The sequence below is a fragment of the Dipodomys merriami genome, unplaced genomic scaffold (genome assembly GCF_024711535.1).
Source record: "Dipodomys merriami isolate MVZ:Mamm:240054 unplaced genomic scaffold, mDipMer1.0.p SCAF_49, whole genome shotgun sequence".
Lineage (NCBI taxonomy): Eukaryota > Metazoa > Chordata > Mammalia > Rodentia > Heteromyidae > Dipodomys > Dipodomys merriami.
The window spans coordinates 1157968-1185945 of record NW_027206057.1 but is presented as its reverse complement, the minus strand read 5'-3'; the positions used below and the strand labels follow the sequence as shown (position 1 = coordinate 1185945).

At 35.1% G+C, this 27978-nt stretch overlaps 1 protein-coding gene across 10 annotated transcripts in view; it reads right to left on the bottom strand.

The window, feature by feature from the left end:
- The window catches only part of Pms1 (PMS1 homolog 1, mismatch repair system component), a 100070-nt gene that overhangs the window by 39700 nt on the left and 32392 nt on the right, over nt 1-27978 (bottom strand). For all 10 annotated transcript variants that reach the window (XM_069995645.1, XM_069995643.1, XM_069995642.1 and 7 more), the window contains 3 exons: nt 26430-26612; nt 15442-15544; nt 5848-6011 (listed from right to left, as the gene is read on the bottom strand). In XM_069995645.1, the coding sequence (XP_069851746.1) occupies nt 5848-6011; nt 15442-15544; nt 26430-26612 (450 nt within the window). The remainder of the gene's footprint in view (nt 1-5847; nt 6012-15441; nt 15545-26429; nt 26613-27978) is intronic.

Below are 27978 nucleotides of genomic sequence, written 5' to 3'. Positions count from 1 at the left end.
TTGGCAGACAAGTTCTCTACCACTTGACTCAAGACCTCTACTCTTCTTGTTTTAGTTTGGTTTTAGGTAAAGTCTCTTGCTCTTCTCCTGGTTGTTGCTAAAATTGAATTCTCTTATCTTCCCTTCCCATGTATCTGGGATTAAAGATGTGAACCACCATACATGGATTGCTTGTTGGGGGTCTTGTGAAAATTTTGTCCAGGCTAGACTGGTACCATAATCCTCCCAATGTCTGCCTCCTGAGTAACTGGGATTATATGTGTAAACCAACAGTGTCTGGCTAACACAGGGTTTCAAGCAAAGGTTTGGAGAGGTCTTGCCAGTATTATGGCGTTTGGAATCACATTTGACACCTGTAAATGGAGACATGGAGAAAAAGGAGTGGTCTTGTTCTGAGAACAAAGATCCACTAAATTAGATCTGTGTTAGAAAGGAGATTTTACACTCCATGGCTCTGGACTTTTATCTGACCCCTAACAATGAAAGCCTATGAGGAAGTCTTGCTTTCTGTCTATATTAATGTCTGCTACTCACAGATTTTTTTTTCCCCAGAGATTCCTTGTGTCTATCCCACCTCAATATCAGAATTAAATTCTGATTGTGAACAAGATTTTCATAATTTCTTATGCTATAATCAAATCAGAGGCGTGACTAAATTCTAAATATTTTATAATATTTTATTGTAACATATCTGAGTATCAGCTTAAACCTAGCCAACATTTATGATTCAGATCAAAACTCATCCATCAAGAAGTCTTCCCTAAAAATTTTGGCCTGAAGTAATCTTTACTTCCTTTCCTTTTTCACTGACAATGAAGGAAAAATCAAACAGTAGACAAATTTGGAAAATTCTATGGAATCAGTCAAAACATACCTATATTCTCATGGGAAATAACAGGAAGGTTTTTTAAGACTCTAATAATATAAACACCAAAATGTTTAAAAAAGAACAACACTTAAGAATTTGATATATTTGTTTCATCTTTTCTATATAGCATTTTATAGAAATTAGATTAGAAGCAAAGAAAGTAATGTAACAAAGGAAAAAAATAAGAATCATTTAATAAATTTAGTTATCATTAAACCAACAACTCATGATTGATAATTAGTGCAGCTAGCCCTAAAATATATCTGAAGGAACATCTACTTCATCAAGTAAAAGGAAACAAGCTGAGCGCCATTTCACATCTGTAATCCTAGGTACTGGGAAGGCTGAGACTGGACAGATTCTAGTTCAAGGCATCCTGGGCATATTTAACAACCCTTCTCAACCCATGGCTGGACATTAGTTATTGTAGCTTCACAGAAGGCAGAGATTGAGAGAACTGCAGGCTAAGACTGAGAGAACAAGCCAGCCTAGGCCGAAAATTTCATGAGATTCCATCTCAATGTTGAGCTCAGCCACATAAACCTGTTAATCACAGCTACAAGTAGAAAGCCAAATTTGATGGATTGAGATATAGGCACATGCTCAGGTGGGAAGAAAACCCTGGCTTAAAATAATCAGCTAGAAAGGGACAAAAGCCTTGGCATATGCCAAGTGGGAGACACGAGTTCAAGCCTAAGTACTGCACATCCCCTCAAAATGGGGCAATAAACACAAACTTTACCCCAAATCATCCAAACTGGCAGAGGAAGAAAAAAATTCCTTAAAAGAAAGGGACATTTGAGCCACAATTCTGAATTCAAATCTAGGTTTGATTATACTGCTTGTTAAAACTCTGACTGGGATTGGAGGGCAAAAGGAAGAGGTGGCCTTTAACATTAGTCCAATTACAGTGAAAGACCTTTCCTATATTTCCCACAGTACACCTGAAACAAAGAATATCATGAACATTATGAACATAGCAGATGTAGATTAAAAGACACTACTTAATTTTCCATTTATAATTCAAATCTTTAGTGACTATGACAAGAAAGTATTCCTCAAGACTTAGGGAAAACTATGTCAAGTAATGGAGCTGCCACCACATACATATCAAATCTCCATGGCCAGATTCCTGGTTTACTATATCTGGTTAAGGCCCTACCAGACTGAATACTTTCAGAATGGATGAAATCAGAAATGAACTGTGTCATCATTCTCCCTGACCTTAGTGTATGTACGTGGGTGTGACAGACACCAACACAACAATCACTGATTCTAGTAAGTCTTAACACTTTTATGACATAAAGGTAGAAACAGGAGGGAAGCCTTCTTTAAATTATGAGTTTGGTAACAGTTCAAACCTTATGTCAATGGCATCCAATTTAGTTTTTGTAATACCAGTAAGCTTCTAATTATTAAAACAGAACTCAGGGTTGAGGAATAATTCAGTGGTAGGAAGCACACTCCACACATGCAAGGTTCTAAGTTTGACCCACAACATTGCAAAACAAAATAAAACAACAACAACAAAAAAACTAAACTTCTAAACAATTTTTAAATATAAGTAATTTTTAAAGGAAAGCAAGCATCCTTTATTGGAAATCACAAATTAAGTATGCTCTAAACTAGTGTTCTACAAAATTATTTGTTCTTATAAAATCAATTTCAGATATCATGTTAAGAAAAACTTTCAATTCTACAAAATAATTACTTTGAAAGGAAAGACATATACAGCAGGAACTTACAGTCCTTAGGTAACTACAACTAAACCTGAAAACTGTAATATTCATCTAAGCAATGGCTCTAGCAATTCTCCAAATAATATCTACTTTAAATAAACTCACTGAATCCACTTGTAAATTACTTTCCTTTGGCTGTCTCATTATTCAATATGCTTTCAAGGAACATGGTGATGAAAGAAGAAAAATACCTCTTTCTAACATAACCATACTGGCAAGAACATCAACATTATCAGTATTCAGAGAATGTCTTGGCAGGTTAAACCTTCATAAAAAGAAGGAACACTATCTAATCCAAGTTATCAAAATAGCAATAGTACTTCTCATATTATATTCAATATGATGGTAATGCAGGAAAAAATAAAGACATCAATATTGTCACATTTAAATTTAAAGACAATTTCTTTTTCATAAAAGCATATGAATTATGATGAAAGTAGACACTGAGTAGAAAAAGCTAAAGGGCAATATTCAAAGAGAGTTATGATACCAGGTAAATATTATTTGGAAGGTTTTTTTGGATAAAGTATTTTTAACAGTTTTTTGAAGCACAAAAGGATTACTGAAAAACAAAAAAGTAGAATAGCAATCTGTGTTAACAGAAATGTCTAAAGGTAGGAAACATTCTATTTCAGTCCTTGATCTTGTATAGTAATAGCTGATAATTTTTTTATTAAACTTTTGACATCTTCTATTGCTTTCATGGCATAACATTCTTAAAACTGCATCTTAAATTACTCAAGGCCACAGACTTGCATTTGTTTAATCAAAGTTAAAATATTATGTCCTCTAAAAATAATATATAGTAAATTACAAAATATTGGTTTTCATTCTCAAAAGAATGTATCTATATAATTTTATATTGAATGGGAAAATGATGTAAGGTTAAAATTATTATATATATTTCACTTTGATTAAAGAATTTATATAGCATCTCACAAATATACTTACTTTAATCAGAAAGGCAATAACTATGTTTTGCCTATTGTACTTTCTTAGTAAACTATTCTACTTAGTTGTAATAATTTTTCTTTCAGAAGTATATCTCTCATCAAATGTAACATTTTCATCAGTTTTCCCTTCCTGATGACTATGTTTCTTCTAACCTTGCTCTTTTCTTAGCTTGGGGATATTTAACTTTTAATTACTAAATGCCCTCTGGATCAAGAGGTCATAGGTTATTTATATTAGCAGGATGAGTCTCCATCCATCAACATCGTGAGCAATCATAGCATGGTAGAACTGAAAGAGATCTCAAGGTATCATTTGGTTGAGCTATATGCCAGCAAGAACAGGTGGCTAGCTATTCTTAATTTTCTTTTCTTTTTTATTTTTTTAAGGATGACCCAATATTTTGATTATAAACATTTACCATGGCCTGAAGACCGAGGATAAAGACTTCTGGATAAATGAGTAAAAAGGATGAAGTAGAAAGAAAACTGAATCAAAATGTGTTCTGACTTCAGCACTATTACTAAAAAATATGAAAAAAAATTAACTGATCACTTTGACCTTCAAGTTCTTCACATAAATACTGTTTACCTTACAAAGTCATTGTAAGTATTCTGATATCTGAAAAAGTATTCTATAACTGTCATATAGTACTGATTAACACCGGAAAGGAAGGCAAGTTATAAAGAACAAGGCCTGCCAAGTTTCAACCTACATTGACAATTAACTAGCTGTATAACACTGAGCAAAGAAATTTTTTTTATTTCTGTTTAGAGGACAACTGTAAAATAGATAAAATGTTCATCTCACTTGCTTGTTTCTATAAGTATTAAGGGACACTGATGCACCTGGAATGATCCTGATACTACGCAGGTACTCATTTGAAATTACTATTTCCCATCAGATTTCTACATTGCTGTATGGCTCTGTTCTCCATTAAATATTTCAAAGGCACATGCAAAATTTCAGGAAAAACATTCATCAGAAAAATACATCAGCTTTATTTCCTCTTAATTTATTACACAATAAAATGAATTTTTCCTTCTTAGCCTTATTGAAAACTGTGAATAAGCTGGATTCCTTTAAAAAACAAACAATACTCCAACCCTTTCAAATATAAAAAGGTTAATAGTTGAAAAATGTTACTGAATTGTGAGTTTTCTAAAGGACTAAAGTAAGCCTTACTAATTTTCATATTATTAAAATCTATCAAATTTGACAAGAGAAGGCACGTAAGTATTTCTTGAAATTTTGTTTCAGGGGATCACTAGTGTAAGGTTCAATTAGATTTCATATAGATACTGTCAAATTAAAGATGTTCTTTCTTTCTTTTTTGTTGGTCATGGGGCTTGAACTCTGGGCCTGGGTGCTATCCCTCAGCCCTTCAGCTCAAGGCAAACACTCTACCACTTGAGCCACAGCACCACTTCTGATTTTCTGGTGTTTTATTGGAGATAAGAGTCTCACAGACTTTTCCTGCCTGGGCTGGCTTTGAACTGTGATCCGATCCTCAGATCTCAGCCTCCTGAGAGCTAGGATTAAAGATGTGAGCCACCAGCACCCAGCTAAAGATGTTCTTTATATAATAAAAATAAATTAAAAGAATGACTAATTTTTTTATAAAGGACTTTTTTTTCAAAGCAGCCTTTGAAATGCTACAATATAATAGCATAAACTGGGTACATTATATTTCTCACACATTCTGAAGGTTTGGAATTCCAAGATGAAGCCTGTATACGGTCTTTGGTGAGAACCAACTATCTAGTTGAAAGGGAACACCTTCTTACAGTGTCCTCAGATGACCGGAGATGAAAGGCAGCTATTTATTCTATAAGGGCACTAATTCCATCTATCTTTGCTCTTCCTTCATGACCAAATCACCTCCAAAGGCCAATTTACTAGTACTATCACATTGGTGATTAGGTTTCTACAAATGAATTTAGATGGTATGGTGTAACAAAGCATTCAGTCTATGTTACAGATCTAATTGATTTACTCAAAACATACTAAACATACTATTATTATATTATATACCAAAAATAATTTTTTTTTTGGTGCCAGTACTGGGGCTTAACTTCAGGGATTCATGGTATTACTTGGCTTTTTGGTTCAAGGATGATGTTCAACCACCTGAGCCACAACCCCATTTACAACATTCTGCTGGCTAATTGGAGAGTCTTCAATATTTCTGTCTATGTTGGCTTCGAAGTGTGATCCTCAGCCTCCTGAAGAGCTAGGAATAACACTGGCCACAAAAGAAAAAAAATTATTAAATGTAATAGTGCTTACCTTATTATGTACAAAAACAAGCCTTAAACCAGGCTTTATGATACCATAGCTTATCAGGAGATCCTGGATCTTTTTTATTTCATCTTTGCACTTTTTAGTGGTTGAATAAAATTGCTTTCTTACAGGAAGATTCTTAAATAACCTTAAAGCAGTTACAGTTGTACCTGTTGGCAGATAAGATGAAAGCATATTTAGATTTGGATGAAACTTCAGATTTTCAAATCCATATTCAGTCAATATTTAGCCCTTTGAATCATTGAAGTTAATCTTTATCCAAGACTAGGAAATTTTAAAAAGTTTACTTTTGCAAACTACTCAGATCCACTACTAGATTCTCCCATTTTTAACTTCCTAAATATGATATCCTTTTCTATATGACCTAAACAAGAAAAAATAAATTTCTACTACTGCAGAGCAACACAGAATCTTCAATATCTGAAGAAATGTGCTGATATGAGAACTACCCGTGGATGTGATTATTTGCACTTTAAAACACAATGTAAGGAGCTGGGGTAAGGTGGCTCAGTGGTAGAGTGCTTGCCTTGCATGCATGAGGCCCTGAGTTCAATTCCTCAGCACTTCATAAGAAAAAGCCAGAAGTGGCGCTGTGGCTCAAGTGGTAGAGTGCTAGTCTTGAGCTGAAGAGCTGTGGAATAGTGCCCAGGCCCAGAGTTCAGGCTCCAGGACTGGCAAAAACACAATGTAAGCTAAAGCACTCCTGTAATTCCAGCCCTTCAGGAGTCTGAGGCAAATTCAAGACAAGTCTGTGTAATGTAATGAGACCTTGTTCCAAAACAAATAATACAGGTGATTTCAGACTATAAAGCATGTGATAATTTTAATCATTTCCTTAAAAATTCTTAACTAAAGTAATATCTAATAACCTGGTTTAATTTACTATATCTTCAACAACAAAGGATAACCAATCAAAAGCACTATTTTTAACTTACAAATAAACTGAAAATCTGAATAAAGGTATAATATGTTATTTACTCAGTAAAGTTTTCTTAGTAGCATATATTAATTGTACAAAACCATGAGACTCATTATGACATGTTCATACTATATATAAGGTACATTGATGACATTTGCAACTACTATAACCCATATTTCCTGTCTACTGCTAGTCTTTGTCTTTCATTTATCTTCCTGAAAACTGTATGATTTTGTTGTTCTTAATGGCTGAATAATATTCCATCACATACATATACCAAATTTACTTTATTCATGTATCCGCTGATGGGCACTTAGGGGAACTCCCATGACTTAGCTATTTTGAGTAATACCATATTATACATTAAGTACGTTGGTATCTCTAGTGAATTCTGTCTTTAATTATTTGGGGTATATACTAGTAGTAAAGTTAGATTACATGGCAGTTCTACTTTTTTGTGAGGAACCTCTATAATGATTTCCATAATGGCTGTGTACTGGGAAGAGTCCTACATATAATCATAACCTAGCCACTGATTCCCCCAAGCAGGACACTCAAGAATATCTTTACAGCTCCAGGCAAGGAAATTTTGCCCCTCTCCTTATCTCATTGGCCAGGAGTAAAGAAATAAGAATAGTGATGAACAGCAAGGGATATAACTCTAGAGGCTCATCTCATCAGGCCAATAATCCTGGGTTTTCCTTTCCTATGTGGACTGTACTTTTGTTTTCTTTGCAATAGTAACATGTGTGGCCTCATACTAAAGGGCAAATTAATAAACATTGAGCTTCTTTTCTCTCAAATCTCACTCTCATTATTTGTAAACTAGCAGTGAGTTCAGGAGACTGAATTTCCAGTATCAGCTGAACTAATTTACATTCCTAGGGATAATGTATGAAGGGGTCCACCTCATTCTGTTTCTCCTATGTTTTCCCAGTTTCAAACTTTCAGATTTTACATTAAGGTCTTTGGTCCATATTGACTTTTTTTTTTTGTCAATCATGGGGCCTGAACTTGGTCTGGTGGGCGCTGTCCCTGAGCTCTATAGCTCAAGGCAAGCACTCTACCACTTGAGCCACAGCGCCACTTCCGGTTCTCTGGTGGTTAATTGGAGAAAAGTCTCATGGACTTTTCTGCCTGGGCTAGCTTTGAACCACGAAACTCAGATCTCAGCCTCCTAAGTAGGTAGGATTATAAACCTGAGCCACCTGTGCCCAGCTTCACATAATTTTTTAATAGAAATGAGGCAGATCTATTTTCTTCTATATGTGGATATTGTTTTCTTAGTACAACTTGATTTGTGTTTTCTCCCATGTATGATTTGGCATTTTCGTAGAAAATCAGATGGCTAGCTGGGTTCAATCAGATCAGATGGCTAGCTAGTTCAAGCCCCACGACTGACAAAAAAAAACAAAAAAAAAAAAAAAACAAAAAAGAAAATCAGGAATACAGTTGTAGCTGTCTGGGTCTGTTTTTGTGCTAGTACCATGGTGTATTTGTCACTATGGCTCTGTAGCATAATTTGAGTTAAGGTTCTGTGATGCCTCTAGGGTTGTTTTTGTTGTTGTTGTTCAACTGCCTTGACTATTCAGCATCTTTTGTGGTTTTATATGAATTTTAGGATTATTTTTTATAATTCTGTAAATAACGTCACTGGAATTTTTAGAGACTGCACTGGATCTGTAGATGGTTTTGGGTAATAGGCATTTTCACAATATAAAATCAACAATGTATGGAATTAGGATTAATATTTGTAATGGCAACATATAATAGGTATATGTTTTTTAAAACTACTAGTCATAGCTATTTCAGACCTATTAAAACAATCTCCCAATATTATGTTAAGGCACACACAGCTGGAGTTGAAAATCACTACTGTGTTTTTGTTTTTGTTGGTAATGGGGTTTGAACTCAAGACCTGGGTGCTGTCCCTGAGCTCTTTTGCTCAAAGTTGGTCTGCCAGTTTGAGTCACAGCTCCACTTCCAGAAAAATGACTACTATAAGGAGTAAAAAAGTTTATGGATTAATTTATTTTAAAAAATCAATGTAGGTTTCTGCCTTCCTGTTTTGTCATATGAAATCTCCTTCCTTCATGTGTTCCCACCACTGTCATGTCATCCACCATGAGATCCTCATCAGAGCTGAGCCAATGCCAGCACCATGGCTTTAACCTTCCAAACTGTAAGCCAAATTCATGACTTTTCTCTGTGTGTATGTGTGTGTGTGTGTGTGTGTGTACGTGTTTGTGTGTGTGTGTGTGTGTGTGTATACAAAAAATAGGCTAATGAAAAATACTGGTATTAAGGAAAAGGTCTTTGCTATAACTATAGCTTAAAATGTGAAAGCAGTTTAGGAACTTGGTAATGGACAGAGGTTGTAAGAGTTTCGAGGTATGAACTAGACAAAGCCTAAAATACTATAAGCAGAGCATTACAAACGATTTTGTGACAGAACTATGTTACAATGTCCAGAAGATCCCCTATTCCCTCTGTTAGTAGAAGCCACCTTTGTTAAACCATTGTAAAGAACATAGTGGCCATAAGTTACAGCTTTATAAAAGGCCAAGTTTAAGAAAAATGGATTCATTTATCTGGCAAAAGAATTTTTAATCAGTATATGGAAGGAGACTTATGTCTGCTTTCAATGTGATTCCAGTGCAAAGGAAAACAAAGAAGAAAGATAATAAATTTCTCACCTGTAACACTAGAAGACAAGGTATCTACAAACTACTGAGGATTGAGAAACCTACACCTGTTAGTATAGGGCAAAAATGAAGGCATATTATACCTGTAAAAATTTATAAGCATATGCCCAGGTATTTGATGAAAATGGAAGATGAAAAAAAAACAGATTACCTTGAAATATAAATTTCACAGTAAGAGAAAATGAGAAGATAAATTTGGCAGACAAAGAATCTCAAAAGGTATATGTAAACTCAAGATGGTAATGTGGGTGAAATTTGCAATGCAACTGCTAAAAAATAACTCATGACACAAAAGAAATATAAAGTGGGGGAAAAATAACTTGGGTTTTTTGAGGTCAGTTGTGGGGCTTGAACTCTGGGCCAGGATGCTGTCCCTCAGATCTTCAGCTCAAGGCTAGCACTCCACCACTTGAGCCACAGTGCCACTTCTGTATTCTGGTGGTTAATTGGACATAAGAGTCTCACGGGCTTTCCTGTGTGAGCTGGCTGTGAATCGCTACCCTCAGATCTCAGCCTCTTGAATAGCTAGGATTACAGGCGTAAGCCAGCAGTGCCCAGCTGGATTCCAATGTTTCAAAACACATTTTATTAATAACACTGGTGGGGGCTGGGAAGGTGGCTCAGTGGTAGAGTGCTTGTCTTGCATGCATGACGCCCTGGGTTCGATTCCTCAGCAACACATAAGCAAAAAGAAAAAGCCGGAAGTTGCGCTATGGCTCAAGTGGCAGAGCGCTAGCCTTGAGCTGAAGAGCTGAGGGACAGTGCCCAGGCCCAGAGTTCAGGCCCCACGACCAGACCCCCCCCTCCAAAAAAAAAAAAAAAAAAACACTGGTTACCTGGAGAAAATAAGTAGGACAGGAAAGGGATAGAGCATACATCTTTCTATTCTCTACTTTGCTACTGATTGCTACTAGTAATACTCATGCCACTGCCTGAACATGCTGCGTAGAAATTTCTTGCCAAAAAAATAAATCCTTCACCTTCAGTTTAGAGTCACACTTATTTCACTCAAAATCTCTCTCTCTCTCTTTTTTTTTTTTTTTGGTCGATCATGTGTCTTGAACTCTGGGCCTGCGCACTGTCCCTCAGCTCTTCAGCTCAAGGCTAGCACTCTACCACTTGAGCTACAGCACCACTTCTGGTTTTGTAGTGGTTTATTGGAGATGACAGTCTCATGGATTTTTCCTGCCCAGGCTGGCTTTGAACCACGAACCTCAGATCTCAGCCTCCTGAGTAGCTAGGATTACAGGCGTGAGCCACTGGCACCTGGCTACTCAAAACTTCTTTAGCCTAATATTTTCTCTCTGCATTTTTATGAGCAATTCGTTCTAATTCCTCATCAGAAACATTTGTTAAACTCCATTTACAACATTCTAGTCTTTCTCTATCCTTTATACTTTTCAAGATTTCCAGAAACCAAGTCCAAGATTTCTTTTTTTATATTGTGAAAATACTGTACAGAGGAGTTACAATTACATGGGCAAGATAATGAGTACATTTTTTATCAAGCATTGTAGCCTCCTCCTTTGTTTCCCCTTCCCATCCCTTCCCATCCTCCTCCCGCCCCCCCACCCCACGAAAGTTGTAAAGTTCGTTTTTGACATAAGGACTTCTACATCTCATTGTTGCAATGGGTCCACCTGTATCCCTATTTGAACGATTTGTTTTTCCCCTTCCCCTCCACAAATTATACCAACATCAAATACAGTGAAAGCAGAGGTTATGCTGTGGGGGAGGGACATACAAAGCAACATAGAAATCATCTTATAAATGTGTTAGAAACAATCTCATGAAAGAAAAAAAAAACATTTGAATACATATCTTAGGGTTCATTTCCCTAACATCACCTTATGTGACCTTTTCTGCTTGACTCAGACATATACTAGATATTGCAAATAAAGGAAACCATGTGAACTATGTTTCTTTAGGCCTGGCTTACTTCACTTAATATAATTTTTTCCAAGTCTTTCCATTTCCTAACAAATGGGACAATCTCATTCTTTCTGATGGAGGCATAGAATTCCATTGTGTATATATACTACATTTTCTTGATCCATTCATCTACTGAGGGGCATCTGGGTTGGTTCCATATCTTACCTATAGTAAATAATGCTGCAATAAACATAGTTGTGCTGATAGCTTTAGTGTGGTCTTGTTTGTGATCATTTGGGTAAATGCCCAAAAGTGGGATTGCTGGGTCATAGGGGAGCTTTATGTGGAGTCTTTTGAGGAATCTCCATACTACTTTCCAAAGTGGTTGAACAAGTCCAAGATTTCTTTATCCTGTCAGGTATTCTCACAGCAATGACTTCACCTCTGAGTCTCAATTTTCTATGCTGCCCAGCTTACAAAATATATAGAAGAAAGGTTTATGGGCTGGGCACTGGTGGCTCACACCTGTAATCCTGTTCATCTGTCTAAATTTAGCACATTCTTCAGACAACAAAATTGTAACTGTGGTCTTATAATGTGCTCCTTGTTATATTTTTACATGATCCTATCATTATGTCATTTATAAAGTCAGCTATTTATATTCCTAGTATAAAGATATAAATGCTTGAACATATCAGAACGTATTCTTTAACTATTAATGAATAAAGTTCCATCCTTCAATTACAATGAAAATATCACTAGGTGGAGGCTCATGCATGTAACCCTGGCTACTCAGGAGGCTAAGATCTGAGGATTGCAATTTGAAGCCAGCCCAGGCAGCCTATGAGACTCTTCAACAAACATTCAGAAAAAAAAAAAAAAAAGCCGAAAGTGGTGCTGTGGCTCAAGTGGTAGAATGCTTGCCTGGAGCAAAAGAAGCTCAGGGACAGTGCATAGGCCTAGAGTTCAAAGCCCTAGGACTAGCAAAAACAAAAAACAAAACCAAAAAAGATGAAACTTTTACAACACACATAATCTCACATAGTAGGAATTTACAAATAATATGATTCTCCACTATAACAGCAGGGTAGGAAAAGGAAATACACTGATGAGAGTACTTACCTCATTCTGCAATCTGAATAATTCATAAGGCAGAAATAGTAGGGGGCATTAGAAGAATTTGTACAGGAAGATAAGTTAATTTAGATGTATAATGTTGATTATTTAAGGTAAAGAAAACAGGGGCTGGGAAAGTGGCTCAGTGGTAGAGTGCTTGCCTTGCATGCATGAGGCCCTGGGTTCGATTCCTCAGTACCACATAAGCAAAAAGAAAAAAAAAAAGCCGGAAGTGGCACTGTGGCTCAAGTGGTAGAGAGCTAGCCTTGAGCTGAAGAGCTGAGAGACAGTGCCCAGGCCCAGAGTTCAGGCCCCACGACCACACACACACACACACACACACACACACACACACACACACACACACACACACACACACACACACACACACACACACACACACACACACACACACACACACACACACACACACACACACACACACACACACACACACACACACACACACACAGACACACACACACACACACACACACACACACACACACACACAGTAAAGAACAGGAGTAATGGCAGAAAATAATATGACTAAAATTATTAAGCCAGTGTTATTAGAAGAATTTATAAGCTGCAGATTTATTCTACACTTTTTGCTGGTTTAAAAGTATCAGGTATACTTGTTTTTTTTAATGAATGTAAATAAAAGATGAGTAATTAAAGTGAGTGCTAAACAAACAAATCATTTTAATGGCTAAATTAACTCATAAGACAAATATAGCTAGAAAAACCTGAAAAGAATTTCTAGTAAACAATTTTTAAACATTTTAAAGTAAGATTCTTAAAGTAACAATTTTCCAATGCCAAAATAAAATTTTGTAAGTTGTTTCTGTCCCTGCCCTTGGGCTATCTACAGATATCATCCTACCAGATGATATGAAGAGTAACTGCTAAGCAAGGATGTTCACACCACAGCAGTAATTAATCTACAAGAACCTTAAATGCACAGGTATAAATTAGGATGGTTGAATTGCAGTTTTATCTTACACAGAAAATATTTAAATGGAAGCTAATGACAGCTGGTGAAATGTGAGTCTGTGATTTAATCACTCAAAAACTATCAGCACTAAGCAATATAAATGTAGAAGGCTTTTGAAAGAGTGTACGGATTTTAATAATATGTTCACCTAGAGCAATTTGAAATTAAGACGCTGTTTTTGTTGATGTTGTTTCCTAACCAATCGACTATAATTAGGTGGGGGAAAAAAAAGAGCTATGAAAGACAAATACTGGTTTTGGAACTATTGACCTTTCAAGTATGCTGTTTCTTAAGAAAAAGGAACAAATATAGTATTCACTTGACTGCAAAACTCCCTTAGAAGAAGAAGCCTATTCCCTTAGGTAGAAGACTGAAGTCAGCAGAAAATGAAAATTCAACAAGCAAAAGGGCAAAGATCAGATCGAGTCCATATTTAAGGATTGTTATTTCATAGTTCCCATGGAGATGAATACAGAAAAGCATGAGAAGTATGAGTGATGCAGAGCCACTTGCCATCCACATTAGACCTGTTACTAAGATAAAAATAAATACTTTTAAGTTTTATAAGATGACTAGATGACTCAAAGTACTCTACTGGATAGCCACTCAAGTAATTCCCAATGGTTTCCTAATTTGAACTCCTAAGATCTCAAGTCAGAATATTTCTGAAGAGGAACCACATTCTAAAAAATTAGTCTTCTCTTTGTCCTAAACTTTAACATAAATTAAAAGAATTACAATAAATTATATTTAATTAAAATATAAAATACTATTACATATCAAACTAGCAACTTGAGCTCACTTTCATTATCAGAATAAATGGGAAAAATATTAAGTATTTTCTGAGGCATTTCTATTGACTTTTTTCTATGTGAATACAAAACAGATTACTGGTGGACAAAAAATAATCTGTAACTATGCTGATGATTTAGAATGAGTGAAAAATTTGGTATCAGAATTAAGATATAAAGGAAACAAATTTCAACAAATACGTTACTTAGCAAAAGAAAACCCAATAATATGACATTACAACCAGTGGGAAGAAGGGAGGGAAGGAAAGAGGAAGGAAAGAAGGAACAAAGGAAGAAAGGAAAGAAAGATGGAAGGAACGAAAACACTAGTTTGATAAGTTATAATGAGGAATTATAAAATTAAACATGAATTTATAATATTCCAAGAACCTCTTTAGATCTAAGAATTATTTTGAATATGACTCTAAAAAGGACTACCTATAATACTCTTTTAACTTTAATCATCCTGTTACCAGAAATTAAGAGTAAGAAAAAGATTAAACAAAATATATGAACTGAAACTTAAAGAGATCTCTTCCCTTTACAAGTAAGTAAACTTTAGAGAAACTTTAAAAAAGTATCAATAAAATTACACAGTATATAAAATATGAAAAAATTCAGTTAAAATATAACTAAAAACAATAATCAAAGATTTATTTGCCTCAAAATAACATGGCAAGTGAATAAAGGTATTAAGACTTCATCAGTAAGTTGGTAATTGTTGAAACTGAGCACTCTATTTGCGCATATATTTGAAGTTCTTCATAAATAAATCATAGTATCTGAATGTCATAATATTTAGTTATAAATATTGGTTAAAACTTAATTATATGTTGATCATATTAACTATTGATGAATATTTAACAACATATTAATGCTATGGCTTATTTTCAGTAGTACAAATCATTGATGTTTGAGACAATAAGATAATAAAAGCTCATAATTTTTTTTCCATATGAGTAAGTGATCCACAGTTATCCAGTCTCTCCTTTAGTTTTTCTTGAGAAAAACTCAAAGTATTTGAGAAGTTTATAGGTAAAGGTTGAATATTTATGTTGCAGTTAATTAGATTTAATTAGGGCCAAGCTTCAAACAATACATTTAAATTTAAGAAGTAACTTTTTTCCTTTTAGTAAACAAAACAGAAAAAGTAAAAACACTATAAAGCTATTCTCTTACCTTGACCAAGATGTGAAGGTTTTTGAGAAAGTATGTGACCACTGCCATCTAAAACATATTGAGTGCTAAAATTATCAGCAGCTGTTCGTGTTGTAATTAAAACCTGGTAATAAAAAAAAGACAATATAGTTAAGTATTATTTTATATATTACAATAGATTCACTACCAAATTAATTTGAAATAATTATCATACATTGAATATTGAAAAAAATTTGCCTGATAGTCTATGACTACTTTTCCTATAGATTATTTCTAGTAAACAATAGTGTTATTAATTTTTACATTTTTAAATCACTGATTTTGAGTATTTTAATTCAAGACACTTGAAGCATAAACTGCTATACCTGAAATGACTATTTGTGTTAGATGTATTATATGATTTTCATTTGTAAAAGCAAGTACTCCAACTGAATCAGGGGAATCTGCTTTTAATAAATTACTTTGAGGGGGAGCGGGGAGGATTGGGTGGGGGAGCGGAGGGAGGATGGGAAAGGATGGGAAGGGGAAACAAAGGAGGAGGCTACAACGCTTGATAAGAAATGTACTCATTATCTTGCCCATGTAATTGTAACCCCTCTGTACAGTATTTTCACAATAAAATAAATAAATAAAAATAAATTACTTTGATAAATGTGTGAACAAGAGTAATCCTTGAAGTAACTACTGTCTCATATATTTTGTGCAAAAGTACACTTCTTTATTTCAAGTTTTGGGTTTCAAAGAATTCAAAATGTTTAATCTATGCTCATATACATTTATAAACAATTTTTCTAAAAACCAAGGTTAGAGTTAATTGGTTACATATAAATTTCATTAATTTAAAATTATATAAGTAAGCATGACAAAGATTTCATTCAGCAGGAAAACATTTCCTCAGGATATTTGCCACAGAATATAAATTTAAGCTGTCTTTACTCTTGTGAAATCAGCAGGAGAGTATAACAATAGTAAAACAGCCTTGTCACCAAAAAACAAATAAACAAAAACACAAACACTAAAGGTAAAGAATTAGGAATGTTGCCAAAGAAAGCCCAAAGACGGACAAGTGGAGTAACCACAAATGGTGAGCAATGATGACCCCAAAATGAGAGCAATCTTTCTTAGCCACACCTAGACTCAGCAAAGGAGAAATATATCCTCAGATATTAGTCACAGACATATAAATTGAATAATGTCTGTATTCTTCTGAACTCCCCTAAATCTATTTATCTATTCAATGATATTAGTAGAATATGACAATAGCAAAACATAGCTATTATTATATATACAGAGATATGTTTTGCAAAGATCTAGCACTACTGCTAGAACTCACCAGGTCCAAAGCAGACTATATTGATTGGGTCTATCATTCTGCCAATCAGATTTATACACACACACTTATAGATATATCAGTAAATACATATGTGTATGTAAATATATATAATATACAAATCTATAATATATAATACATGGGATACACACAAATATATGAATGTATTATATACATATGAATATATTAACATAACACATATACATGAATAGATATTAGATTACTACATCATGTAAATGTCATATAAAATAAGTAGATAGATGGATCTAATAATAAGTGGCTCTTCTAATCAATTCTGTTAGGTTCTCCCTGAAAATTAATTCCATAAAAGATTTTAGGGGTGCCGGACACTGGTGGCTCACGCCTGTAATCCTACTCAGGAGGCTGAGATCTGAAGATCTCGGTTCAAAGCCAGGCCAGGCAGGAAAGTCATGTGAGACTCTTATCTCCAAATAATCAGAAAACTGGAAGTGGAACAGTGGCTCAAAAGGTACAGAGCTTGCCTTGAGCTGAAGAGCTGATGGACAGCGTGCAGGCCCAGAGTTCAAGCCCCACGACTGACAAAAAAAAAAAAAAAAGATTTAGTGGTACTATAGTGTTCCTTCTGGGATAACCATCCCAGTTGAAGTATATCTAAAAGAGATAAAGTTATGAGTTTTTGTGTACTACTAAGTGATTGTTCTACTCTGTGCAAAATACATTTAATGTTTCAAAAACTATAATTTTAAGATATCCTGTTAAGTAATCTTCCCTGCTATATACCAACTCTAAGGTACCCAATAGTGGAATTGTGAATAAATATTCAGGTAAAGTTTATTTCCAAAGAAAGAGGACAAAATTTGCTAGTGATTCTCTTTGATTTGATGTTTTAATTATACCACAATTGTCCCTTTAAAAAATATTCTACATTTGGGCTGGGAAGTTGGCTCAGTGGTAGAGCGCTTGCCTTGCATGCCTGAGGCCCTGGGTTCGATTCCTCAGCACCACATAAGCAAAAAGAAAAAAGCCGGAAGTGGCGCTGTGGCTCAAGTGGTAGAGCACTAGCCTTGAGCTGAAGAGCTGAGGGACAGTGCTCAGGCCCAGAGTTCAGGCCCCACAACCGGACCAAAAAAAAAAAAAAAATTCTACATTTAACCAACCATTTCTCCAAATACCAAGGTCAATTTAATTCTATTTCTAATTCTCCAAAGAGCCAGCCATCTGACCTAAAGTTGCTGTCACTGAGCAAAAGGCAGCTCTGGAACTCTGAGTTCCAGTACTAACTCTGCCAATAGCCTCTAGATGGTCCTGAAATGATTACACTATCATCTTTAAGGAGAGGGTGATGATAAGAAGGAGATGATGCTAATACTTCATAAGGTTACATGGGATTTTGCTTTAACCACTTCAAAGCATTTTATATGATATTAATTTCTTCATGCTTTAAACATGTTAATGAATAGTAAATATTCTCAAGCCTAGATGAATAAACAAAAGCTCTACATGTGGAAGAAGACTTTGGTGCTCATAATGTAACATTTATGTTAAAATAAAAATAGAACGCAATATATTTCCCACAATAAAATTTCTTAAATTCCAATTTCTCGGATACTATGAAAAGTTATTTAGATGGGAGACACTTTGTAATTCACTAATTATAGACTAAAGCAGAGAAAGCAAACACATACAAACTTGTTTCACAAATTCATGAAATATAGTGTGTTCCTCAGAGGAAGGAATTGAATTTCAAGAGTTTGTTTCATCATATGACCCTGTGTCCTGGGCAGGAAACATTTTCTTGGACTAGGTACAGGTTCAGAATGTGTTAGCTGTGCAACAGCTAGCATCTGAACCTGTCATAACTCCATCACCAGGATTATTTCGAATATTATAAACTATTGCTGGTGATTCTTACTAGAGACATTGAGGAGTTGTAGAAGTAAGCAAATGCATCCAGAGAAAAATAAAGAAAACCAGTATTTTAAACACAATGTTTTAGAATCCTTTGTAGAAGACTATGTTAGAGGTTATGTTAGCTATCAGTTAAAAATTGACCTAATTTCAAGGAATTATAGAATTATTGTAAAATTAAAATTACAAAAAAGCACTTATACTTTAGGCATGTACATTTGTTCTTTGATGTTTAGGTAACAAATGAATATAAAACTTATAATATCCTGGCAATCCAAGCAAAAGTTCTTTTGATAAAAAGGTAATTATGATAAAGCTAGGTCGATTTTTGGTGCAGGAGAGAAGAGGAGGACAACCAAGTTGTTTTATGTAGTGTGAGGAATTAAAACCTGATCTCTCTTATCCTAGGTAAGACTTTTAGATGAACAATTTGACACTGAAATACAAGTTGAAATCTAAGATAATTAAGATAACTAAGATAATTAAGGTATTTGAAATATGGACTTCACATGAATGACTTAAATGTTTTTTATCTTTGTGCATATCCAGTGTGACTGCCTGCACATGATCTATACACAAATATAACTACCTTGACTTCAGAACTTATTCCAGTATGGGGAGACCAGTAAAAACAGTCCAATTTTATTCCTTTCAGCAAAGTCCTTCCTGTGAGGAAGCTACATGTAGGAAGCAAAGTATTCTAACTGCTTCAAAAATTTCCATTCTTCCTCTGACTAAACTTCTATTACCTCTATAAGATATAAAAGGTCACAAGAAATGGAAACAAGAGGTTTGGTAGTTAATTCTTTTTTCTCTCTTCCTTTTTTTCCTTTGGTTTATTCCCTGTTGTCACTGTTTTTCATTTCTTACCCTCTGTCTTGTATATAAGTTTGTCTGATTTGGTACAGTGAAGGAGAATCACAGAATTGGTGGGACAAAGGATAAACCAATTCAACACTGATACTCACTACATACTATGTTGGAAACGAACTTTACAACTTTACCTCGCTTTTATGTAAATGTAACCCCTTTGTACATCACCTTTACAATAAAATTTAAATTACAAAATATAAAAGGTACTTTTCAATGTGGAAAGAGTTAAGATCATTTTCTTAGCCTAAAATAATAAAATGACACTGAAGACTTCTTATTCATACATCTGTCTCATTCTCAAAACAGAATGACTTAGTTGCTCATTCTGTAGCTCTAACGTATGATAGAAAACAAGGACAAATGTTCAGATTCTGTGTTATCACAAAATTATATATAATGAACTCAAAAGATTAGAGTAATACCAAGTACAATATTAACAACTTAAAAATTGTTGGGCCATACACAGGTTACTCATGTCTATAATCCTAGCTACTGAGACTGAGATCTGAGGGTCTGGGCAGGAAAGTCCACGAAACTCTTACCTTCAATTAAACACCAAAAAGCCAGAAATGGAGCTGTGGCCCAGGTTAGAGCATTAGTCTCAGCAAAACACTCAGGAACAGTGTCTAGGCCCTGAGCTAAAACCCATGCCCTGAGCTAAAACCCATGATGAAAACACACACACACACACACACACACACACACACACACACACACTCACACACACACACACACACACACACACACACACACACACACACACACACACACACACACACACACACACACACACACACACACACACACACAGATAAAGTTAGGTGCCAGTGATTCATGCCTGTAATCCTACTTCTTGGGGAGCTGACATAGAAAAGATCACAGTTCGAGGCTGGGAAGGTGGCTCAGTGGTAGAGTGCTTGCCTTGCATGCATGAGGCCCTGGGTTCGATTCCTCAGCACCACATAAGCAAAAAGAAAAAAGCCGGAAGTGGCGCTGTGGCTCAAGTGGTAGAGCGCTAGCCTTGAGCTAAAGAGCTGAGGGACAGCACCCAGGCCCAGAATTCAGGCCCAACAACCGGACCCAAAAAAAAAAAGATCACAGTTCAAGGCCAAACCAAACAGAAAGAAGCAGGCAAGGTGGTGCATACCTGTCATCCTAGCTATAATGGGAAAGCTAGAATAGGCAGCTTGTGATCCAGATGTACTTGGCACTAGAATTCCTGCCTAGCAAATGAGAGGCCATGTGTTCAAATTCCAATGGAGCAAAAAAAATTAATTTTTTTAAAAGGCTAGAAGGATGAAATAACAGATGAGTGCTATATAGAGGATTTCCCATTTGGAGGAGTCTGCATAAACTTTGAACACTGCTGAAAAATATGGCTTTAAAAAGAGTGTTCGAGTTTGATGATTTCATTACCTGTATGATACAGTTGTGTACTGTTGTTCACATTTAATTCCACAGCTGAAATAACTCATCTTGTATGGTATGACAATACTTTTAATGTATACTATTTCATTTGACCCTCAAGTCACTATCCTCACTTTGTAAACAGAAAAAAGTGACTCTCCTAAAAGTTACAATTTTTTATGAACTTGGCCACATCCTTCACTCAGTACTGGGGATTTCGAATTTAGCTCAAGTTCTACACTTAGATTTTGTTCTGGTCTATTCTACCTTCCTCCAAAAAACAAGGTATATTTTAGCCATCAGTCAAGTTTCAGTTCAAAAACTTTAAGTGAGTTGCTTAATAGTTAAGTTCTTAATATTTCTTTAGAGGGGAAATAGCATATATAATATATTATCACCTAAAAGAGCAATATTTTGTTATATGCACTTTATTATGTGTAACTATATACAGTCTTTATAAAAAAAATTAAGAACATGTCAAAACTAAATTTTCAGTATCTAAAGTTCATTCCAGTTATTATGCTTAGCAATTAGTACCACACAGGTTGAGGGTTTGGCTCAGGGGTAGGGCACTTGTCTAATATGGATAAGACCCTGGGTCTGATCCTTAGCATTGGGGAAAAAAAATAGTTCCAAGAATTTAACACTGAAAGTGATAAGTACATTAAAATTACTTTCTAAACACAGGGAAATTCAAGAGAAGTTACCATTGCTGATGATTTTTTTCATTAAAAAATTTTTTTTTCGGTAGTGGAATCTGAATCCACTTACTAGGCAAGTGCCCTACCATTTAAGTTATACCCCTAACAACCTTTTTCATTTTGTTTTTGAGATAGGCCTCACTAATTTTGCCCAAGTTGGCTTCCAACTCTAGATCCTCCTGCCCTTGCCTCCCAAGTAGCTTAGTGTGGCACACTTTAAGCTTTTTTAAAAGTAGTACAATAAATAGTAAATTCATAACCTTATTATAATTCTTAAGTATAATGTACTGTGCATAACTGGACATGCTATTCATTTATGACTGGAAATGCAGGTTTGTTTATACCAGTACCATCACAAACACCTGAGTAATGTGCCGTGCTATGACAACTTTGATAACACTAGGTTTCCATCTCCCTTACAATCTTACAGGATCACAGTTAAATATTCTGTCCATTGTTAACTAAAATGTCATTGTGTAACACATGCATTTTTAAATGTAACTGATGTTAATGCCTCACACTAGCTCTATTTGCTTTCTTGGGTGATGCTCTACCATGTAAGCTGTAACTCCAGTCTGGATTTTTGCTGGTTATTTTGGAGATAAAGAGTCTCATGAAATTGAGCTACCTTAGATTCACAATCTTTTGGATTTTAGCTAGGATTAAAGGAGTGAGCTAAAATCTCCTGGCCTACCATAGAAACTTTAACTCAATTCTGTAACTTATCTATTGTGCTTACCACTGAAGACCTAGATGTGCTTATTATTGCAATATGAGTGTGTTTAGTATTTTTAAACTTATAAATACCTTTCTAAACATGCCAGTAGGAAACACACAATATTAAGAGTTATGAAAATAGAACTGAATATATATTCCCAAGTAGGCCACAATTTTTCCTATTTCAGTGCAGTTTTTCTACAATAAAACATCCAGCATGTCCTCCACAATAAAACACAAAATGAATGATTATTATAAATCATTTTGAAGATTGAGTAAAAAGATGTGGAATTTGTCTCCATAAGACACCAGTTTCTTCATTAGTGATATAAAGAGACTGAGTGCAGGCTTAATCAGGAAGCATAATTTGAGGGAGAAATCAGGAAGTAGAGAGTGCTTGAGGTTTATCACTTGTGAAGACATGCAATGATGTCCTGATCTGGGTCTAGACCTTAACAACACTTCATTAAGCAGTCACTGGATCCATATTTCTCTCTATGAACCTGGATGACATAGCTCTCTTCAGCTAAGGTTAAGAGCAAAAATATCGGGAAGATTCAGCTGTGAGTATTAAAAGTCACCAATACTCCTGGCAACACCCAGTCCTAAAGTAGAGGATCTGGTAAGTATACCAAGGCCCATTACTGCTTCTTTGATCACTTTCAGTCCCGTTTCTTTTAACTTTAAAGAAGAATCATCTAAATCATCATATAAAACTATGGCAAGCCAGGTACTGGTGGCTCATGCCTGTAATCCTAGGTATCCAGGAGGTTGAGATTTGAGAATCTCAGTTTGAAGTCAGCCAGGGCAGAAATGTATGTCAAACTCTTATCTCCAATTAATCACCCCCAAACAGGAAGTGTGGGTGTGACTCAAAGTGTTAGGGCAATAGCAATCCCTGAGCTTAAGCACTATGACCTAAACAAAGACACAAACAAAAAAAAAAACCTATGGTAAAATAATACAAACTCTTTGTTTCCATTTATGTCAAACTAATCTGTATTGATATAGGACAAAGAGCAGTACCTTAGAGAAGTTAATTAGGAGGAGGATGACAGAATCTTCCAGGATAGAGATAGTGGTCTTTACCTTGATCTGAAGTATATATGTAAACATTTATTATGCTGTTTGTATGTAATATTCAGAAGAATTTTAAGAAAGGGGATTCTGTAAAATGATGTCATTATTTTTAAGATAACTAATGCTTAATGCTTGACATTGCAAGCTTTGCTTAAAAAGCTAAGTTTGACAGTGCTTTTGTAATTTTGGAGAACAAAATTATTTTAACTATACTGATGGCCATTTGAATGTCTAAGAGACAAAATTATAAGCAAGATATATAACCAATGGACAAATACTTGCAGATATATAACCAATGGACAAATACTTGCAAAACTACCATCTAAAATAAAAAATGGAGATTTAGATAAATCAAGGGCTCGTGTAAAGCATATTTATAAAGACTTAGTATAGTGCTGCCACCTAGTAGGCAAAGCTGATTATGACCAATTTTAGCTTTGAAAGATCATAAATATACTGTACAAAGTATAGATAAGGCAAAATATATCTTTTCTGCCAATATTCTACCAAAATAAAGCTTAAATACTACCTGTCAGTTTGGACAACAGCTAAAAATTCAAACATTTATATTCTAAAATAGTGACCGAGAGCTCCAACAATAGTAATAATCTTGAGAAGTTCTGAGGTTCCTTTACATCAATCCCATCTCATTTTAAGTAAAACTTTTGTACATGATCCATGACTGTAGACTTATATACATATCATATATGTATGTATAAATATATTCTCTAAGAGAAAGATGGAAATTTTCCAGTTGTACCTCTAGTTGCTTTTCTCCAAAATCTATTTGTAGGCTCGGTGAACTCTAAATATAGCAAGTGCTGAATAAAATAGAGAAGTACATGGTGTGCTAGATTTTGGGTAGAGGTTTTAAGTGTACTTAAGAATTTCTCTCCTTAATGAGGTCTGAGTATCTAGAAGCCAATAGGTGAGGGGTGGTCCTATGTTTTCTAACCTCTAACAGAAGAAGTTTTTGCTTAAACTTCACTCTTTCAATTCTTTTGATATAGTTAGGACAATACCTTATAGAGCCTCAGTCAAAAAAGGAACAAATTGGCTAGGGATGTGGCTTAGTGGTAGAGTGCTTACCTAGCATGCATGAAACCCTGGGTTTGATTCCTCAGTACCAGATACACAGAAAAAGCTGGAAGCAGTGCTGCTGTGGCTCAAGTGGTAGAGTGCTAGCCTTGAGTAAAAAGAAGCTCAGGAACAGTACCCAGGCCCTAAGTTCAAGCCCCAGGACTGGCAAAACAAAAAACAAAGAAGAACAAAAAAAGAAAAAACCCTTACACCATTAACAAATACTTTAAGGGCAAAGAGACAAAGTAAAGACCAGAGAATATATCACCACTGAGAAATGCAGACCACTAATATTCAATAAGAGGAGATAGTGACAGTATCTCATGTTCATACCACTTTCCCCAGCAGTAAGTATAAAACACTGTCATTTAACTGCATTGACCACTCTCAACTAGAGACTTCAAATCTAAGCACAAATGGAAGTATTATCAGACCATTGGGCATAATTCAGTAATTAAAGAGATGCTTATTATCTCTTTGTCATTCCTGCCTGGTACACAGATGCTGAGACACATTAAAACAGTGCCCAATACTTACAAAATAACAGTAGAATAAAAGAAGCTAGTAAGATCATGCAGTCAAAAACAACTGAGATATATGAAAATAATATATAGTCTTCTCTATAAACGAATTATAAAATCTGGAGCAGAGACAGTGTAGTACAACTGGTATGATGAAACAGTGTCAGGCACTGAACCAAGGAATTTATAGACATTGAAAACACCTACCCAGCAGGTAGAAGTAGTTCCTAAATCCAATTTGTTTTTAATTATCTATTGTGTAGAACAATCATACTTCTAGAATTCAACCTCATTATCCATATTGACCAGAGTGTACTAACAAAGTATATCCCATACAATAAACCAAAACCAGTGATGTGTTTCTCAATAGGTTTTATGATCAAGTTGGTGGGAGGAAATAAACCTACTGTATACTGTCCTTAGAGATTGACCATGAACTTTAGTACATAAAGGCTCTGAGAAGTGCTGAAATAAAACATTTTTGTTTTTTAAATATATCTCTTGCAAACCAATGGACTACTAAACTACCTTCTCCTCTAGTAAATACCAATATTGCAAAACACACATTGTAGTTCCTCAAAAACTTAAAGACAAAATTATTACATGGCATACCAAGTCCATTTCTGGACATATACTCAAAGGCAACAATTATGAACAGATACTTGTACATTCATGTTCATAACAACATCAATCAAAATTGTTAAAAGGAGCAATCCAACTATCTACCAGCAAATAAATGGATTAAAAAATACAGCATGCACATATAATTATTATTAAAAATCAGTCTTCCAAAGGAAACAAATTCTTACAATTTTTGCAACATATATAACTCTTGAAAACAATGCCAAGTGAAACATGCTGGAGGCAAAAGGACAAATATAGCATGATTCCACTTAAATGAGGTACTTAGTCAATTGAAAAAGATAATTGTAGGAGAAGGGAGAGAAGAGAAGGTACTGAGCTTCAGTTTGGGATAAAAATGTTCTCAAGGGCTGGGAAGGTAGCTCAGTGGTAGAGCGCTTGCCTTGCATGCATGAGGCCCTGGGTTCGATTCCTCAGCACCACATAAGCAAAAAGAAAAAAGCTGGAAGTGGCGCTGTGGCTCAAGTGGTAGAGTGCTAGCCTTGAGCTGAAGAGCTGAGGGACAGCATCCAGGCCCAGAGTTCAGGCCCCACAACTGGACCCCCCCCCCCAAAAAAAAAATGTTCTCAAGATAAATAGTTACTGGATAAACAATAAAGTGAACCTACTAAATTGGTTAAAATGACAACTTTCATGTCATTTTAAGTATATTTTAAGATAAATTTAAAAAATTTTATTTACTTTGTGAAATACTAGGTTCATTTTCTCTTCATTCTAAGAGTTGGTTTTTTTTATTATGAAATCACTAGCCAATAAAAATGATCTTACCTCTGCCACACAACAAATTGAACCTAAGGCTTCCCCACGAAAACCATAAGTTGTCAGGTTTTCCAGATCTTCATGACTGTTTATCTTTGAAGTGTAGTACTTCACTGCCATTACAGGTGTATCAACAGCCTTGATACCCTCACCATTGTCTCTCACCTCTATCTTATCAAATCCATAGTTCTCCTATAAAAAAGTTAAAAAACATTTTTAATACATAAAAATATTAAACAATCACATTTAGAAACAAACACAACTGAAACAACTTTATCATTCACTATCTTTTCTAGAAGGGTAACACTATATCATACTGTGGTACAATGAACAAGTCTCTTACTTGTTCACTCAAATACAACTATAAAATACAAAGGTCTGAGTGAACACCAAAAACCTGCCTGCTCAGGAAGCTGAGATCTGAGAATTATGGTTTAAAGTTAGTGGTGGCAGAAAAGTCTATGACTTTTTCCAATTAACCAGTAAATGTTAGAAGTGAAGGTGTGACTAAAATGGTAGAATGCCAGCCTTGAGCAAAAAAGCCAAACCCTAATACCAGCACACACACAAAAAAAGGGTCTGATCTATGATGGGCCTTTTAATTGTTTCATTGTCATGAATGTATGTATTTTTGCTGGTACCAGGGTTTTAAATCAGTGCCTTGAGCTCTTCAGCTTTGCTTCATCAGAGCTTTCACTCTAGTTGAGACAAATCTCTTATTTGCCATTTTGCTGGCTGACTGGAGATGGAAGCCTCTCAAGACTTTTCTGCTGGGGCTGGCTTCAAACCATGATCCTTCAAGTCGCATTTTCCTGAGTAAGAACACGGGCATGAGCCACTAGTGCCCAAATATCATGAGTATTTATGATAATTAATGTTAAAACATAATACACATAAAACTTAATATATAATAAATATTATATATTGTATAAATAGCCCCCCCATAAGAAATAAGACAAAATACAATCCCACCGAGCTCTGGTGGCTCATCCTAGCTACTCAAGAGACTAAGATTTGAGGATTGAGTTTCAAAGCAACCCCAGGTAAGAAAATCTAAGGAAACTCCTAACATCCAACTTACCAGCAATAAGCTCAAAGTGGAGGTATAATTCAAGTGGTAGAGCACCACCTGAATGCCCAGCCCTGAGTTTGAGCTCAAAACCCAGCACAAAAACATTAAATAAAAACACCATAACCAGCAACATACCATGTTCTCTATACCAGAAGTGTAGCAATTATCTATATACAACTATAATCTTAAGACTTTCTCCTCTGTTGCTCTCATAAAATTTTAAAAAAATATTCCTCAACTTTTTTCTGAAAAAAATCACCAAACAGGACTCTGATGAGTAAACACATTTCATTTGGCAATCTAAGTTTTTTAATTGAAAATTAAGAAAATAAACTAAGTTCATACCTTAGCCCTATACTACTAAATTGTACAGACATAATAAAAACAATTTAAATTCCTAAAACGATCTTCTTTTCTATCAATGTCATATTCACCATATCTATACTTGGTAGTTGATGTTACCTTAAGCTTGACTCTAAAAAGATT